The 19,849-nt window shown below is 43.9% G+C and overlaps 1 protein-coding gene across 1 annotated transcript in view; it reads right to left on the bottom strand.

Moving 5' to 3' along the window:
• The window catches only part of LOC127214238 (maltase-glucoamylase-like), a 115,707-nt gene that overhangs the window by 13,120 nt on the left and 82,738 nt on the right, over positions 1–19,849 (bottom strand). Inside the window, 20 exon segments of the mRNA XM_051174634.1 lie at positions 368–455; positions 902–1,036; positions 2,250–2,312; positions 2,614–2,724; positions 2,960–3,088; positions 4,319–4,444; positions 5,799–5,911; positions 6,694–6,790; positions 7,013–7,181; positions 8,079–8,233; positions 8,465–8,665; positions 9,003–9,155; positions 11,766–11,933; positions 12,442–12,485; positions 13,580–13,668; positions 15,524–15,648; positions 17,776–17,832; positions 18,657–18,741; positions 19,334–19,482; positions 19,700–19,816. Of these exon segments, the coding sequence (XP_051030591.1) occupies positions 368–455; positions 902–1,036; positions 2,250–2,312; positions 2,614–2,724; positions 2,960–3,088; positions 4,319–4,444; positions 5,799–5,911; positions 6,694–6,790; positions 7,013–7,181; positions 8,079–8,233; positions 8,465–8,665; positions 9,003–9,155; positions 11,766–11,933; positions 12,442–12,485; positions 13,580–13,668; positions 15,524–15,648; positions 17,776–17,832; positions 18,657–18,741; positions 19,334–19,482; positions 19,700–19,816 (2,374 nt within the window).

The following is a 19,849-nucleotide window of genomic DNA, read 5'->3' on the forward strand; positions in this document are numbered from 1 at the left end:
AATTTAGATTTGATAATGTCTCTGGAAGGTCACACGAGTAGGAAAGGCACAGTGTATGGAGCTAAGATCTAGAAGTACAACACTCCAAAATCTACCAGCTCCAGAAAAAGGGGAAGACACTTCATTTTACATATTGTTTCAAAGTAAAATTCTGTAAGTTATCACAAAACAGACATTATCACAGTTATGAACAAATTCAAGAAATTTTCTAATGTCTCTAGTTGGATAATGTGATGTGGTTTTGACTTAGGCCATATGAAACCAAATTAATGGTGTAGAGGTCCCTTGGTGGTCAGGGTAACCCTGGATGCAAAGCTCATCTTTCTTCCAGACACTGAGCAACAAGAGAAGAACCCAAGGCCCTTACGTGGCATGTAGGGAGGACGGTTCAGAGTAGCATCGCTGCAGCCTGGAGGAACTGCCCCATTCACAAAGCTGGAAGGTTCATTCATATCCTACAAATAATGAGATTATGGCTTATTTTTTAGGATACGTAAGTTCTGTCAAATCAGAAACAAAGAAATAGTTTCACATTCAATATCTAGCACCTCTTTCAATGCTTCCCAGAAAGGATGATGAACTACAGGGGAAGCACAGGCTAGAAAGAAGACATACCCTCAACATGACAGCTAGACGTCTTCACTATTACCCCTAAGACAATCAACACTAAGGATTTCCAACTAACTATTGTGGGAGTTTTAAAGCAGGAACTTCAGGCTGGTTCCCACATATTAAGCAGAGACAATTCTAAGTTTGACTGGATGACCCCCACTTTACAATGTCTGAATTCTTTTTCTGAAATTATCACCTTGCCCAGTGTCATGGATCCACAAGCTCAAAACAACACATGCACAAACACACATACACTCATGTGTATACAGATATGTCCATGCTCACTTACAATCCACAGGCCATCAAACTTTAAGCTCTTTGTTGAGTTCTGTGGGTTCGTGTGCAGTTCTTGAATCTCTTTCTTCCACCATTTGGAAGTGGAATCACGGAAAAAGTCTGGGAAGGCCACATAAGCTCGGTATTGCTGCCAAGTGACAATAGAATCCATTTACGGTGAATGATTATATCCTACAGGAAGCTTAAAGAATTCTTCTATTTTAATAGGTCTACAAAGTGATAGTCTGAATAGAGCCAATACAATATTACATTCTTGATTTATTAGAAAAATATTTAGAATAAAGATAGAAAAGAATAAATATTATGCATTGCCAGCATTTGGAAGCTATTACAATGTATGACTTGGAATGGTCTGGGGATCTTGGGCTTTGTGTGGTTAAAACCTAAATTTAAAACTTCTATGCTGTTTCCAGAATGATGGTTTACCTGACTAATGGTTGAATCTAACAGACTTCTAAATCTCAGCTGTACCATGTGAACCATGACTAATACAGCTTCATCATCAACTAAACCATCACACCTGTCTGGTACACTAGGCCTACCTTTTACTTCCCTACCACACATACCCACACAATTCCAGTCCCTCAATTATGATCATCGTTAAGGAAGATTTAAAGATCTGACCCAGACCTTTAAATGAACAGGCTGTCTCATTGCTTCAGATAAACATCTTAGCAAGAGGAGGGCCTGATGCTTCTATTGACAGTTGTGTCAACAAATTTATTCACCCAAACAACAAACGTAGATGAAGATGAGAAAAAGTTGGGCTGAAACATAGATTGCTTGGTTCCATTAAAATGAAAAGCCTATTCATAGAAGAAAGAAAGTTAATAATATCAGACTACAAATAAAAGTAAAAGCAAAGTCTAGAGGCCCAGTGAAGGATGGTAAGTTGGCTCCAGATTAATGTGAGAATATGGAAGAGCCTAAATATGAACATAAATATGCACAGAGAAAAAAGATGCTACAACTGAGGACAAACATTGGAAACTGTTTTATAGAAAGAAATGATAGCACTCTTGGAGCCAGAATCTAGTTGAGTTCATAGACCTTAGGGATTGACCACTTTAGATTTGAAATTGCCTTTGTGACATGGAAAACTATGACAGGAAACTTGAGCACACCGAGTCTTAAGCCCCATGTCCAATAATACCAACATCACACCTTGAAGGAAAACACTGTTACTCATAAAATAAAGAATCTCAGACTGACAGGAGAAACAATCCTCCTAAGTGATTCTCACATGTGTTTATCATAAAAGTAGACACATCTAGTTCCCTAGACATGACTATCTCTTCCTGGCAACCCTGACTACAACCAACATCCACAAGGGCCTTTACCTCTACTTGACTGTCCCAGTCTAGAGAAGAGTTCACCACAATACCAGGGTAATCAGGCCAGACCTATGGAGAGAAAAGGTTTATCAACAATATACTGAACAAATTTTCATACAAAAAGTTTCCTTGAAAACGAAAAGCAAAGGATCTAGGACTAATAGTTGCCAGGTAGGATTGACCTACAGAGAATAGATCTCAGAAAGCCCTTAAGCATATCAGCAGATGTTAAATGAAAACAAAAGCAAAAGAAAACCACAGCTCTAGAAGGCAAACATAACATAACAGGCACAAACTCAATATTCCCAAAGGGCACTGACAGTGGCTCTGGCCCAGGGTGAGGATTCCTGGATCAATGCCCAGATCATACCTTTCCCCAGACAATGTCTCCATTATTGGGAAATCTGATGAAGACGTCATCCTGTACACCTCGGGTGAAGGCAGGGTAGGGCTCTGTCTCGTTGCCAGAAATAGCTGGGTCCTGAAACCAGAGCAGAAGGCACATGGAAGATTAAGACCAAAGATGGGGTAGAAAAAGTAAAGTCCCCAATTGCAACTGGTACTACAGTGACTCTGTGAATCCCAAGAAATGCAGCTCTACTGATCACACGTTCATTTCTCTCTGGATACCAGAAAGGACAGACATCCTGAGGCAATCCCCACACAGGCCCACCCATTGTCTAAAGTACTGCCTACACTTTCACACAAGGACTAACCAGAATGAGGATGACCCGCATCCCATCACGCTTCATGCGATCGATCAGGGCTGGAAACCCAGAGAACTTGGGGCTGAGGGTGAAGTCCAGCTGCCTCTCCATGTAGTCGATGTCTGAGTACTGCACGTCCTGGGATGATATAAGAAAGTATGGCAGCTGCCTGGAAACCTCAGACTCAGCAATTCCCACACCTTGAATCCAGAATTTAAACTTCTATTTATGACATATTGTAGCTGTGGATATTGAACTGATTTTTTAAAATTTCACTCAGAAACAGAAAAAAAAACCATTTCAACATCAACAAAATGTGTAAGATGAGTATCTTAAAAGTTGCTGTAAAAAAATAGAAGATAAAAAATAATATAAAAACAAGCTCCAGGAAAAAGTGCTTTGGCTCTCTCTATGAGTGTGTCCTGAAATCGATGATGTTTGTTCATAAAAAATAATGTCAAGCATTCAGTCCTAATATGACAGGGATCATAGGTCTCCTATAAAGAATTAAAACCAAACCAGCCCTCACTATAGGGGACCCACTGTGGGAGGTGATCAAACACAGAAATTTCAGTGAGATGCTCTGTTACAACAGTGGTTCCCAACCTCCCTAATGCTGGGACCCTTAGTACAGTTCTCATGGTGCAGTGACGCCCAACCAGGGATGTTTACCTTGATAATTCATAACTGGGATTTTGCAATGAAACAGATTATAATCTAAATACCCGTGTTTCCCAATGATCTGGGGCTACCCTGTGAAAGTGTTGTTTGACTCCCTCCCAAAAATAGTCTCAAATTGAGAACCACTGTTACACAGAAAGTGCTTTGCATTAATGCAACACAGAACAATAAGTAAAAGACAAACACAAATATTAACAACCTGGTTTCTGATTATTGGACCTCTGGCTTGTAGTGAAGGTCGCTTTTTCTGTATTGGATTCCACTACTAACTCAATACAGGATTCCAGCATGGAGGCATTGAGAGGCTCAAAGCTCAGGGAGCATTGTGCCTGCCAGCCTCAAGAAAGCTGTCCTCATAGGGAATGATTTTGCTGAGTTTAGGTAACGTTAGCTCTAAGCAAAACTAACGTGGAGTGGTATTTTATTAACATGTCAGTAAGGACAGTATAGACAAATATCTTGAAGTCAGTCAAGAAGCAGAGGAAAGCCTGGCACAGGAGACAGCACCCGCGAACCAGGCTTAGCTCCTCTGTGTTAGTCTAAGCCATCACCGTTATGAGGGCAACGGTCTCCCCTGGATCACTATGGATGCTCTAGGCTCAGTGTGACATGACATGAGAAAGCACAGTGTATCCTTTCAAATCCACACTTAAATCTGACAAACAAATCCTCAACAGATGTACGTACATAGGGGATCCTTTTAGTCACCATGTCATCATACAAGCTGGCGATCTCACCATCATTCTCATATCCATAGCGACACAGCTGGAATCCCAGGGACCAGTAAGGCACCATCACTGGCCGACCAATCAGCTAGAAAAGAGACAGAAGGTGTTAGTACTTTTAAGGAGAACCCAGACTGTAGATAAATAAGGAGAATATTTGACCACCCCTCGTTAGACAACACATTGAACTCTAGAAAGAAATTAGGGGGGCACAGGCCCCTTTCCCCCAATGATACCTTGAGAAAATCTTTCTGGCAGTCTAGAGCTTATTTTCAAGGAATTCTGAAAATTCTTGCTGTGCCCTAACTTTAATTGAAGTCTATTGCACTGGTTATGAGCATAAACCCCTTAGGTAAAATCCCTACAGTCCCTAAGTAAGAAATGCAGCTTCAGTCCTAGCAGCTCTGTTAGCACAGGGGAAGGTAAGTAACTGGTTTCCTCTTGTAAACATGGATAAAAGTAGTTTCTGTCTCACAGTGTTTTTATGATAACATCTGTGACATAATCTGTCACAGCCAACTGGTGGTGTTAACATTTCCATTTCCACCCAATACTGTCACTACTAGGCATATAATCATCATTGTTCCCTGACCATCAGGACCCTAACCAATATCAGCATCACCAGTATTAATGATAGTATCCCTTCCAGCATCATCAGATGCATCACCACTGCTCTCACAGTCATCGATACAACTATCACCTCATCAATACAGCCATCACATCATCGATACAGTCATCACCTCATCAATACAGCCATCACCTCATCAATACAGCCATCACCTCATCAATACAGTCATCACCTCATCAATACAGCCATCACCTCATCAATACAGCCATCACCTCATCAATACAGCCATCACCTCATCAATACATTCATCACCTCATCAATACAGCCATCACCTCATAAATACAGCCATCACCTCATCAATACAGCCATCACCTCATCAATACATTCATCACCTCATCAATACAGCCATCACCTCATAAATACAGCCATCACCTCATCAATACAGCCATCGCCTCATCAATACAGCCATCACCTCATCAATACAGCCATCACCTCATCAATACAGCCATCACCTCACCGATACAGCCATCACCTCATCATCAATACAGCCACTGCCTCCCCACTATTACCACTTTAAAAATGGTTCCCTCCAACACTACTAACTCAGCCACCAGCATTCTCATCCCATCACTATTACCGTGCACCCCCAGCACCACTAAACTCACCCCCCCACCACAAATATCCCTGCAATGCCATAACAATGAGAGAAGCTCCAACGTCATGGTGGGAACGCACTGTTCCCGTGTCTATGATATACCCACTTCCCACGAAGCCAGCTCTTCTAATTACCGTGAATGGATTACACTAATAGACACACGATTAGAAGCAGAGGGCACGCTAATACCAATGCATTTCAGCGAAATGAACTTCCTACCTCCGTGTACTGCTGGGTGACAAGTTCAGGAGTCGGCCCCAAAAATACATAAAAGTCCAAAACTCCCCCTGTGGTGCGGTACGTGAGAGCAGGCGTGGGCTGGAAGGTCACGTCTGAAAATACAAGAAAAAAAAATCAACAAAAGATGAAAGCCTTCAGGTTAACCAGTTAGATTTCAAAGTTTTATTTCTCTTACTTCCACTTTAGAATATTAATGGCAGACATTTTATACTAAATCAACATAGAATTAATGAACAGAACCCCACAGGGTTCTATTCCTTTAATGGGCCTTATTATTTGAGAGTCTGAAAATTTTAATTATCATAACTTCTATTTCATAGTAGCATAGAACTCATAAGAAATATCAGAGTGTCACTGAGAATCTCAGTGTCTGCCTCCAATGGCTTCTGGCAATGAAACATTGCTGCCAAACTAGCAAAATTCCATTGATGGGAAACTACCAACTCCATTATAAATGATACTTGTTTCTCCACCAGCTAGAGTACGCATTTCCTGAAGTTGATTTTATGCCCCTTTCTTATGTGGCATAAAAAACAAACAGACAAACAAACAAACAAACCTCGCCCTCATTCTGCCTGAGGCAGTATTACAACCCAATAGCTTGAGAGTAATTCCAGTTACACTATCAGTTACCTCCAGCTGACCTCCGGGAATTAGAGGAATTAGGGACACACTTGGTTTTGCTATGTCTTCTTATGTAATTGTTGCCAAGTAAAAGCTTAGTAAACATAGCAATAATAAATCTCTAGAATAAAATGAATGCTAAGCACAAAAAAAAAATATTAGCCACGGATGCTAGTTTGGGCTTAAGATATAGCCAAGACAAATACTTTCTAAAGTGAGATACACAATGAGGGACACAGGTTCATCCTACCCATGGCATTGCTGTTCAGCAGGAGGACTCCATGGGCGTTGCCATCCTCCTCCAGCCCCATGTAGTAAGGGTGGACACCATAGGAATTCTTCTTGTACTGAGAGGAACAGGGAAAGGGGGTTAGGAGGCTGACCGCATGCAGGGAAGAAACTCAACAGAAACTGGATTGCTGCATTGAGTCAAGACAAAAGGGAGCTTAAAAATGTGTCCATCTGCCTTGCAATGGAAGACAACAATCTCATGGAGTGTGGAAAGAAGAAGCAGAAGACACACAGCGTGGGCGGAGGGGACAGAACACAGACACACGCACTGTCCTTACCCCCGGGGGCTCATCCCTGGAAAACATGCCCCACGTGTGCCAGTTCAAGTCAATCTTGAAGGTTGTGTGCTCAGTTTCCCCAAAGCCATAGATGTGTGTGGAGGGCAGGCGGGTGGAGATGCGGATGAACATGTCATTGAAGGTGAAGCCCGGGAGCTGAGAGTCCCAGCTGCAGACGGAGAAGGGACATTTGCCAGAGAAAACCAGCATCCCAGTAGGTTACAAGAGCTGCCTTTTGAGGACAACAGAGCTCTGGGTTCTCCTCATACCATCAGAGCTGATCATCTCCCAACAAAATGCAAATGTATGTACTGCATTAAGCAATCACAGACGCTTCCTCCCTTCTCCGCCCTGGCCACCTCATCTGCTATCACTCACACCCGCCCTGTCATCCCTGCTCCTTGAGGGCCCTCCTCCTGCTGGCCTCCTGGACTGTGACTGAGGAGACCCCACACCAGGTCGCAGCTCTGCTCATTCCTCAGTGACTTCTCCCCAAGCCTCCGCTGCTGCTCCCCCTTCCAAACCCACTTCGTGCCTTTGCTTTTTCTCCCATGTCCATCCCTCAGTGACTTCACCAAACGCTACTACTTGACAAGCCAGCTTTCTGGGCTGTGCTTCGTGCTCTTTGTCTTCCCTCTACCCGGAACTCCGTGTAAGGCGCATCCTTATCCAGGGTCTATTCCAGATGGCATTCCTTGCCAGAGAGACAAATTCGGACCACAGCATCAGAAGCAGTGGCCTCCCTATAACTTGGTCAAGCCCATTTTCCTATACGACGGGATCACAGACAGCCACATTAGCGCCCTGTGTGTGGTGTCTGTACCACCTAAGACCCAGAAGAAAATCCTGAGACACTTGTTGGATATAGTTCTCCCGTAACTGCCTCAGCAATCACCCTCAGGACACTGAAGACGTCCCCTAAGGACAGACCAAGAGGAGATTGCTTCCCCAGGGTTTTGGTCATGTGTACTGTGACACTTTAAGGTAGGCTGCCTGCAATGACAATGTGGCTGGTGAGGAATGCTTAGGAAAGAAGGAACTCCAAGTCACACCAGGACCCACTTACATGACAGAGCCTGTACTCTTCCTGCGAATTTCAATCCCAAATGGGTTCTCCTTGATGAGGACATCATAGAGACGGCCGTCTGGGGTGCTGGATGGAGCACTGGGGATGTTCAGAGGCACCGGGACCTCGTACCGACTGTGGTTGGGATCATAGATCTAGGCCAGAGAAAATGCATTTAAAGAACCAGGTGAGAGAGTAACTTGTGATGTTCTGTAATACTGTTCTACAAGGGTCTTATTTCTCTCTGGGTTTTGGTTAAGATACGGTGTACTTTACTGTGGAAATTCAAGCACAGAACTTGTTCTAAAGTTCTGTAGCCTTGACTAGCAAAGAGCAACAGGGTTAGAAAGGCCCGGTCCACGCCTGACTGCACATGCTGTGTTCACCTTAAACTGCAGCATCTCGTTCTTGTGGTAGATCACGCGCAGTTGCAGCTGGTTCACGGGTGTGGAGGGGAAGGCATGGCTGTAAGGAGAATCCTTCAAGGAGATGCTGGCTGTGGCCTCATTCTCGAGATACTGAACATTGCTGACTGAGTACAGGTCATTGACAATGTAGCAATGAGGGACCCCAGAAATGTTGGATTCCTGAAAAGAGAGTCGATATCCTAGATCAGCAGGAATCTGGAGTTACAAATAGAAAGAGTTTGGGAAGTCAACTTATATGAAGAAAGTGTGTGTGTGTGTGTGTGTGTGTGTGTGTGTGTGTGTGTGTGTGTGTGTGTGTGTGTGATTTTAAGTATATTTTAATAGTTGGTCTTCAAGAAACATATTTATAAAAATATCCCAGGCCTATCCCCAGTTATTCTCTAGTCTTCCCCAGATTTCTGAAGCGGTCCTTTCTCCCTATGGATCTCAGTGTACCGACAGGCTGTGCTCAGGAAACATTTGCGAAACATCAGTGAACACCTTCGTCTAGATTTACCTTCCAGACGCAGCCTCGGGCAGCACAGCTTGCCTCAGAAGCCCCGTGTTGATCTGGATAACAGTCTATCTTCTCTTCATCCTTTATGCTGCCATTCCAGTCCACTGTGTAGGATTCGTTGAGGAGAAGTTGGATGCCCGTAATAATTGCAACCTGTAGGGGAGGACGAGGCCCAAGAAATTCATCATTAGGAACAAAATCCTGACACAGTCTGAAAATACCTTCAGATGACTAAAAACAGAGTCTCAACAACATGAGGCATATGCCTGGCTTGCAGGAAGACCTGTGTATTGCATGCTGGGACTCTCAAGAGAGGCAGGGAAATATCGGTCCCCTTACTCGGTTAGAACCATTAGGATCTTCCTCATCACACTGAGGAAGAAGTGGCATGAATAGCCTTTGCTGTGACCATTGCTCTTCATTCCTTCCCCGACCTATCTGTCCCTTATTCTGTTACAAAGACTCCGTCCTGCTCTCCTAGAATTTAACTTCACTTCTTGCGTTTCACTCCCCAAAGCAATGTCCCTGCCAGTGGGGGGGGGGGGGGGGGGACATAAGAGGATATGCAGTGTCAATCACAGGCCCAGGTTCCTATAATGATTAGTGTTGCCGACTTCCCATACACTGGGATCACCTGGAGCGTGAGTCTCTGGGCCTGCGTGTGGGAGATTATCTCTGTTCATCAGGGAATATCTGCCCACTGCGAGGGGTGTTACTTCCTGGCTGGCATCCTGGGCTGAGCAGCAGTATTCATCCATGGCTCTCTGCCCCCTGGTTGTGGACGGGAGGTAACCATGTGCTTAGCTCCTGACACCTTGGCTCTCCCACCTTCATGGACCATACCTTTAAGCCATGAGCCAGAATAAATGTATCCCTCATGGGTTGCTCTTGTCTGTGCATTTTAGCCAAGCAACAAGGGAAGAAACTGAGGCAGCTCCCATCCCCACACCTCTATGAGATCACTGACAAGCTAAGTGGATTTATTGAGTCTCAATTTAATCAGTTATAAAACATGTCTCTATTCTTTTACTATCTGACTTTTCTTTAAACCTCTCGCTTCCTTAAACCTCTCACTTGACATTTTAAGAACCATCGTGCTCCTCACAGGCTCCTCCCTAGCTGATGCTTTCCCATCCTGCCAATCCCAACCATGCACCATCATCCCTAGCAAGGCCTTGGTTCGCTGTAAGACTCTTTGACAATTAAATCAAGTATGGCCTTTTTGGTTCAGCACCTAAGACCCTCCAAAATCTGACCACATGTTCCCTCCAGAATAAACTGATCTCCACTTAGGACCAAATACTCCTGACCCTACATACACAGCATAGTCAGAGTGATGCTATCGGGCTATTCTTGGATTGGCTGATTTTGATATCTCAACATAAATGGCTTTACTTTCCTTTTATGGCTAAGTGGGGCCCATTTCAGAACATACTTCCTGTTGTCTTGGTCTTAAACCATGTGTCCTTCTGTGAGTGAGAAGCTCTCAGGAGATGGCTAGATTACATTCTGTCAATTATAGCTCTGGCTTTGAAAAGTTAGCATCAAGTTCACTGGCAGCAGCTGGGCAAGTGTTCCTTCGTTTAAGGATTTCCTCCCTCAGCTTTGTGTCTGACGACCTCTCTTTTCTATCTCTACTTCCTGCTTATTTTGTTTTCCCTTTTCATTTCTCCAAGAATGGATCATTGTGATAGAACCAATAATCAATCTGTACACCCCCTCAGCCGCTAAGTGCATGCCATCAATTCTCCATCTTTTAATTTCAACGGAAGGACAAAATGCTCAGGTCTTTTTGGGATGTCTCATCATATACAACTAATGAATCTCACCTGACACATCATCCTACCCTGAACAGCAAGCTCTCGACACCAACAAATATAAATCCAACCTCACACTGCTACATTTCATGGTGTCTGCATCCTGAATAGGTGTTATCAAGACAAAACTTCACATACAATAATATGCCAACACACTAGATTTATAAACTGGCTTATTTTCCCCAAAATTTGATTCCTCCTTCATACATGCCAATCCAGCAGTTTCATGACATGAACTCAAGATTACTGGGGGAGGGTTTCTCCTTATATCAAAGCGTGGAGGAATGCAACACAGCTCTGTCTGGTGGATACGGCTGATTTACTTTCCAGTGTAGAATTATTTGTTATCACCTAATCCGATAAACAGCCATTTGAGTAAGAGCCTCAAATTCTTAGTCTTAAATATCTCCATGAGAACGCATATGTATGTTGGAATGAGACTTTCGGTACTGAAGCAAGCAGGGGGAGAAAAACCTTGACAAAGTTAAAACTTAAAAAAAAATTTTCAAAAATTTAGCTCATTAGGACTCAGCACTGGCCATTAGCTCTCAGATGCCCATTAGTCTGACCCAACCCAAACTTCCTTTTCGGTACTACTCATGTAGTGTGTATGTGGTATGTGTGTGTGTATGTGTGTGTGTGTGGTGTGTATTACATATGTATATATGTATCTATATATGTTAATAAAGTTAGTAAGAAAGCAGGACTCTTAACAGACAAAAAAAAAAAAAAAAACCAACAAAAATTTGCCTTTACCATTCTTGCCCTACAAGCTCCCTGACTCATTTCAGCTCAGATTATCTTCCAAATGCCATCACATTTCCCCATAGCCCGACCTTCCCATCAGTCTTCGGAGGTGCTGTCATCCTTTTAGAACCCCAGTGACTTTAGCAAGAAAAATCACCATCATGCCAATTTGAAAAGCCTCAACAGAGCAGAGACTTACCTTTGTGTTAGGGTCATATGTGACTTGAGGAGACATCTGACTAATGACACCATTGTGCTTCACTGTCACATTGTGAAGCACCTCTGTTCCAAAAATTTTAATCTCCTGAAATGCCAAATTATCAGGGTCTGTGTAGGTTGATCCTACAGCACTCACATCCAAGTGGTTCTGAAATACACCAAGCACAATTATAGACAAATTAATGGGCTGAGTTTATGTAGGTTCTCAAGTACCCCACCCTAGACCACATATCCTATCGTAGACCATGTCCTATACTAGATCAGATGCCCCATCCTAGACCAGATGTCCTATCCTAGACCAGATGTATCATCCTTGACCAGATGCTCAGCTACTGTGAAAGCCTCTGAGCCTTCTCTACTAATGCACATTTAGGTTAAGAACAATAAGAACATGCAGACAGATATTTTATATAACTATGTAAAGACACCAGCTTTATAAAACAACTATTAAAAAATATGACTTGCTTTGACTTATGAATATTATTGCTTCCTTTTGGCAGCCCAAATGATGGCATTACTGGGCATTGACTCATAAATGGGGATGTGCTCATCCGTAGACATTCCTGAAAATGTAGTCACACGCAAACACACGCCAGTAGGTGCTAATGGTCACATAAAAGGTCACACATCAAATTCCTAAAAAATATTCTACTTACTTGAGTGACTGAAAATTTACACAGAACATTATTGGTTGTGAGGTCTGAAAACAGAAGAGAGATGAGTCAGACTGGCCTGGGCACCGCAGAAGGACTACCTTTACCTCCCCTCCTTAAAGCTGACAGGTCATTTTCAAAAATCAAAGACGTGTGTCTTTTATGACAGATTGACATTCCACTGGGTCTAATGACCCCCACCTGTCCTTTCGCGTATCCGTCGGTGAACACAGGCTGTTTGCGTGTCTTCTCTGGTGGCGTTAGTGCCACCATGAACACGGAGGACACTACGAAAAGTCCTTACCCACCGCATTTACGTGTGAATGTTTTGGATAGCAGTGCATGGAACTGCAGTTGCCGAGGGGCAGAGGGGTAGGGAAGCTGCTTAATGGTCAGAGGCACTGACTTGCCAGAGCATAAAGTACAGCATGGCTGAGAATGGATGTCTTCATTGTTGATCGTATTGATGGTAATCAGTAAATAGTGAGCATGTTGAAGACCTTGAATGTGGTCAAACTTGATCAATTTGTTATTTTTAAAGAAAGCCAACATGTTTGAAGCTGTATCTTGAGAATGGCAAAATTATGAATAAACTATACAAGTCCAAGCCACTGCTTTGCTTTCTCACTACCATAACCCTGCAAAGATCTCCTTAAATGTTTTCAAAGCAGGCGTTCCATGGGAATCTATTTACTAAGCTAGGGCCACAAGATTACGCCACAGTAACGTATGTATGCTAAAGCACAGCCTGATGCATAGAGACTAGGAGAGTGTGTCTCATTGTTTCATACTGGCATGAGTATGCTTTTCATATCACCAACATTAGGGTTTGGGGGGTGACATATATTTCAGAACAGATTAATTACAGCACCAGCATAAAACTGTATCCCTTGAGTGTCTATTAACAAAAACGAGACTCTAGCCAACAGGAGAATTGAGAGGGGACTGGGGGAAAATGTTGTCCCTCCATCTGTGGTCATCTATCATGGCCTCTGACCAATCCATGCAGAAACACATGCTTTCTCTGGGAGGATGCTCGATGATGCTTGGTATTTCAGTCCCAGTAGAACGGCCAGCAGGGGTGAAGGGACAGAGTCAGACTTGCAGGTCCACAATGGCCACAGCCCCTCACAGCACTCACCCTTCGACTCCCCATCATCCCAGAACAGTTCTCCTCTGGCTTCTTTGTTCTCATCCAGGGCAACGATCAGGCCAAGGGGGTTCTTCCGGCTGAGGGGAACAAGGTTTACACAAGGCACAAGTCCTTAGGGCTCAAAGAATCTTGCCAAACATTTGCATCAAATTTCCACTAAGGAAGATACTAGTCAGTCACACATGTAACTTTTTTGCTTTAGGGACAGAGGGAGCATATCCTAAGTGTCTTCCTCTGATAATAATTTTACAAGATAAAGTATTTTAAACATCTGTGAAAGGTGCGAGTATGTAAGCCTTAGAACTTCTGAACTGCTGGCACAGTTACCATTAAAAATAGCCACTTTGGTCACTATATAGGTTATTAGAGAGGAAGAAATCCTAGACAATAGTGACATGATTTGCAGCATTTTAGACATGCTTCTCCGGGGAAAGAATCGCAGCAATTTGAATTAACTTACAGTCTTGCATGTGTCAATGATAAAGAATCGTGTAATAAGACAAATGGAGGTAACGGACTAGGGATATACGGACACCACACAGTGGTAAAGCACTTGCCTAGCTAGTATGTTCCACAACCTGGTCCTTAGGCCAAGTGTAGTAGAAGTGTAAGGTCAAGTGCAGCACAACAATTGACTGCAAGAGGGATAGCATCTTTGGAGCACTGAAAGCCAGCTCTACTATTAACACACTAAAAAAGATAAGCACGCCAAAGTCAACTTGGAACCACATTTAGATAGACTACGATAGTATCCAGCGGAGGTTCAGGCGTCAAGCTAGGAAGCAACAACATTTTAACTTTTGAAGCAGAAATTTGGTATCAGCATACAAAGTGACCTGAAGCTAAAGTTATTTGACACGGGGAGCGAGTAGGGAAAGCAGTGATTAGATTTAGTCATGTTTTCAAAAAAGTCTATAAGTTGAAATATTAAGAAAATGAGGGAGGTTCAAAAGCCTCCTAAGAAGTCCCCGTCTGCGAGGGAGTGCCTAGGCCCCGCTCCAAATGACCTGGCAGATTCTGATGATCCCTGCTGGAAGGCATCACCCTCCCTGTGGAGTGGGTGAGGGATGGGATGGGAGGGGGTGCGGGGGGCATGGGAGGATGGAAGGGAGAGGGAGCTGGAGTCGTTATGTAAAATAATAAATAATAATGAAAAGAAAAACATAAGTCCCTGTCTGTTGAAACCTACTGGGGCTAAACTTTGAAGCCTCTAAAGATGCCAAGTACCCTCTTCTGTAGAGACAGAATCATAACTGTGCAAGGAAAGAGAAGAAGTCAGTGGTTCGGGAAAAGTGGACGAGACCTGAGTTTGTGTTGCTAAAATCCAATTATGAATTAAAAAGAAAAAAGTGCTCAATTATTGACAAGAAAGAGGAAACTGGGTTTGTAGGAGCACAGTCAACGGAACCCAAATCTAGATCCTAGACGATGTGAGGCTCGAACAAACAACTATGCGTGAGATTGCTCAGAACTGGGTTTTCTCGACTCATGAGACTTACAATGTGAAAATGTCTATAGCCCTGGGCAAGCCAGGGTTGCCTAATACCTCAACTGTCAATTTATCCTCAAAACCAAGGTAAGGAGACCAGGAGGAAAGTCTTTCCGGGTCCAGCACAGGGCAGTTCTCTGTCAAGAGAACCTAGGGTAGAGACTACAGGAAACCCAAGGGCAGAGTATGGTGACTGTCCCACAACAACGACCTACACACTGATCAAGTATCCTCTGTCCATATTGTGCCTTTGTGTCAGCATCTTGGGGTCAACAGAAGCCTGCCGGAGGAGTTGGGAAAACAAAATACAAAACGTAGAGAAATCTAAGCTCAATAAAAATGCTTTTGGCCTTAAGGCTGATCCTGGAGCGTTTGATCTGTGACTCTTAACAGAAGAATGAGCTCAGAGGCGTGCGAAGCAGAACTGTGTGCTCCTGATTCACCTTAAGTGCGTGTTCCGGGCAGGTTGTTGCCATGGCAGGATGTAGCCCCCACGGACATGAAGATTGATGTGCTCGAGAGGGGCTGGTAAGGTCTTCCACTCCCCCGTTGAGTTGGTAGCTGCACCCTGGTCAAAGGGAAGAGAAATGATGAGGGAATGTGCACATCATCTCCCACCCACCTCCCCAAACCTGCTGCTGGGCCATCACCACTCATCTCCGCACACCACACCAGCTTCCACCCCTCGTTCACTCACCCGCTACTGTGTATGTGTGGCTGTGTTTCTCTAAGTGTCCATGAGAGTCCCTGACCTTTGCAGGATCTCATATGAGTCCCAGGCACCCTCGCCCTACAACCTCCCGCTAAGGTACAGAGGTGACGCTGGGCAATATCTGCGTTTATTTCTTGTTGACTACGGGCACGCTGTCCTTACTCCTACCCAGCCAAGTCCCTAACCCCTTTGATGCGTGCCCCGTTGCAAAGATCGGTATGAGCAGACTTGTTTACATGCCATTGTCTTGAACCGATTTCCCTGTCTTACATTTAACAAAACCTTTGCAGGGCATGGTGTGAAAGACGCTGCCCACGCGTCGGAGTCATAACCTAAGATCCTTCCACTTTTTCTCGACCACAGCAGGGATTCGTAAGGCAGAAATTTCTTCGTGATTTTCTTTCATTGGAAACAGATTTATCTCCATACAATACATTCTGATTATGGTTTCTCCTCTCTCTATGCCTCCCAGTTCCTCCTTACTTCCCCTTCTATCTAGATCTGCCCCTTTATGTCTATCTTTAGAAAAAAGTTATCCAAGAGATAATAATATAATAAGATAAAGCAAAAATTGGAATAAGACAAAACACACAGAAGGAAGAGCCCAAGAAACAGCTGTAGATGAAGAGCCACACTTGTTCACGCAGCCAGGAATCCCATAAAAACACAGAAACCGGAAGCCATGATATATACCCTAAATCTGTATGGTAATACATATATACAGACATACAAATACACTTACATATGAGCAAACGTACAATGAGAACTGGAAATTAAAAAAATAATAAACTGATACATTATGAGATGCTGAGTTTGACTTCTGCTGGCCATCTATTGCAAGGCACGCAGCCTACCCTTAAGAGTAATTTGTATTCCCAGTGGGTCCCCCTTGAAGAAAACTAATTGTTCATTTGAAAACAGTTGTCAATTGAAAGTAACTTCTGAGTTACAAATGGGTGCCCACTGCTCCTTTCCTTACTAATGTATGCCAGTCAATGCAGGCCCTATTAGCAATTAGACTAAAGAGTTCTGTTCTGTGATGTTATCTCTGTGTGTGCGTGTGTGTGTGTGTGTGTGTGAGTGTGCATGTGTGTGTGCATGTGTGCCTGTGTGCGTGTGTGTGTGTGCACATGCACACACACGTGCCCATGATCTCAAACACGCATAGGCCACATCGCTCTCGTCATCATGCTCCCCACCTTGCTTATTTATTTGTTTGCTGAGTTTTGACACAAGGTCTCTCGCTGAACCTGGAGTTGCTGATCTGCTAGACTGACTGAATCCTGTCTCTTTGCCTCTCCAGCACTAGGATCACAGTTTATTCGATAGCTATATTAACTCACGGCTTTCTCTTGGTTTGTGACTATGAAAAGCTCATGCACCTGTCTCTACAGTGCAGCACGTCATTTGGGGAAACTCAAATCCCTGACCCCAGGCCATAGTCACTCACACTCGGCCCTGAATAAATGACCTCGCATTCTTTTGGGGGTAAAAAATCTTTGCTTCTCATAGTCAGCACTGTCTCACCTATCTTGGCTAAACACATGGACCGATTCTTTAGCATCCATACAGAAACAGCAGACAGTTAAATACAGAGAGGAAAGGGTCTCCGTGAGGGCACGCTTCCATACACAGAAACGAGACCTAACATTGCTCTCTTCACTGCTTTCTGATGTCAGAACGAGAGCTCGCTAGCGTCTTCACCTTACGGCTAATGCTGACATGAGCATAGTTATGCTCACAACACACCAGGCACCAGACTGCAGGGTCACATGCCAGTTCATGACACCTCTCTAAAAGAGTGACTGACTGGCGCTTGTCTGATCCAGACACCAAGTGAGAAGACAGCTTGTCAGGACCGAGTGACTCATGATAGACCACAGTACATGAGTCCCAGCATCAGGGTTTAGTCTGTTATCTACTGAGTCTGTCACACGTAAAGACTCTAACACTATAGGTTGTATGAAAATTTAGCAAACTTACCGTATAGTAGTCATACCAGAGGGCTGTGGGGAAGTATGCGCTGACGTTTCGAGCATTCTGAAATTAAAATGAGACCTGGTATGGGTACTGCATTTGGAGACGGAGTGAGCAAGCTGCAATGTACACTTGTAGAAAAGAATAGAGCTGGAATTGGACACCTGTGCCTCAACTTCCTAAAGATCACCAATGCCAAGAAACCCAGTTTCCTTCTCAGGCTTCCAAGCATGGAAACTGCCTAAGAAAAACCAGTGCTTTCACTAAGGCCCTTTGGAGAACAAGACTCCAATGAAACGGCAACCCCCTGCTTGTAGCCTTACCCATCCCTTCTCTAAAGACACATACCCAAGTTAGGCATAGAGCAGGGAAAACCTCTCCAGGTTCAAAAGCATTTGCAGAGGATTTAATTAGCCTCTCTGTTTAGTTTCATGTACATCTGGGAACAGAAGTACCAAAATGTCTGTCGCTGCATGTGTGACCACATGTGTGAAGAAGCAAAGAGCCGGCCACCAGCCACAAGGTGACAACTATAGCCGCAAGCTGTCCTGGACATTTCAGTTAAAGGTGACAGGGGCCATAAAGAATCTTTACACTACTTCCTACACAGTTCATTTTAATAAAACATGAAGCTATTTTCGCCTTGACTGTTCTGTGAACTGGAATTACTGAGCTAATGTCAAAAACAAAACAAAACAAAAAAAAAAAAAAAAAAAAAAAAAAAAGGACTTGAGGGCAGAAAACCCGAGACACAGAATCCTATGCTGAGGAACCAATGGAGAATGGAACACCCGGTCTCCGCATCTAGCCCACACCAGACTTCCTTCTCCATATTCCCTCAGCCAAGCAGTTGGGATCCTCCAACTCTCAGAGGCTTCCATACTCACGGGCTCAAGCACAGGGCTGACCAGGAAGGCTGGGCCCAGGAGGAACTGTTTGTCTATATTCCAGGTCTCATTGTCTGACACAAATCTGGAAAGGGAGGGAGTTGAAGGTGACACAATGAGACCCTAAGACGGCTTTGCCCCGAGGAAATGCTTGAGCTAAGATGCATGTCAGAGATCCTACTACCATCCGCCTCCTTACTGTCTGCACACAACAAAGTGGATTAAACTCCTGCCTTCAGCCTCTGTGTCGTGGCCCCACAACTTCAGGAGCTGTCCACAAATGTGAATGTGGACAAGCAATTTCTTTATCATTGCACATCTGGAAGATGCAAACACGCTTTTTGTTCTTAAACCTTTAATGGAAAGCTCGTGGAGATGACCTGGCACAAATCATGGCTATATTATAGAAACAAATATGAAGAAAAATAATGCTGTGGATGTTGGATTTCCTCTATTTTTTTTTTTTTTTTTGTTGTTGTTGTTCAATAGGAGGACTTTCATTTAAGAATCGTGGCAAGCAGAGCACAGAAGGGCTGATAAAATAATGGCCCCTATTGGGACAGTATTGACAAAAGGGAGTCACACCTTCAGACCGGAAGAATTGTTTCATCAACTCCTACCTTACAGGTTATAAATACATTGCCCGTTTTTCAACAGAAATCCACCTGGACACTCACTCATGGAGAAGAGGCCGCACAACTGTGCTGCCCTCTGTGTGGGCCTTGTACATCAAGGTGTAGAGATACGGCAACAGGGTGTATCTGGTCTCTAGCACACTCCTGGAGATGTCCTCAAAGGCTGTATCCCAGGAGACAGGGTCTTGTCTCTAAAGCAGCAGAAGAAAAGTGTAAGACGTTTGTCATGGAATATAGTGGAAAAAAGTCCCTAAGCAAAATCATGAAAGTAATATCAAAGACTATGGTTTATAGGACGAGGATTAACGGCTTTGCCGTTGTCCCAGGGACACAGGCAGCAGGACTGCTCTCAGAAACTGAGGTAGCATTCCCAGTGACACAATGCAGAAGAGGAAGCTGGCATCCTACCCTGGTCCCGATGGTGTTGTGGTTCCGGGAGAAGGGGTAAAAGGCGCCCAGCTGCATCCAGCGAACACACATCTCATACTCAGCATCTTGAAAGAAGCCGCAGATGTCTGACCCGGTCTGAAACAGCAAGGAACAGAGTGAGCTCTTGGT

The sequence above is a fragment of the Phodopus roborovskii genome, unplaced genomic scaffold, assembly GCF_943737965.1.
Source record: "Phodopus roborovskii unplaced genomic scaffold, PHOROB, whole genome shotgun sequence".
NCBI classification, from domain to species: Eukaryota; Metazoa; Chordata; class Mammalia; order Rodentia; family Cricetidae; genus Phodopus; species Phodopus roborovskii.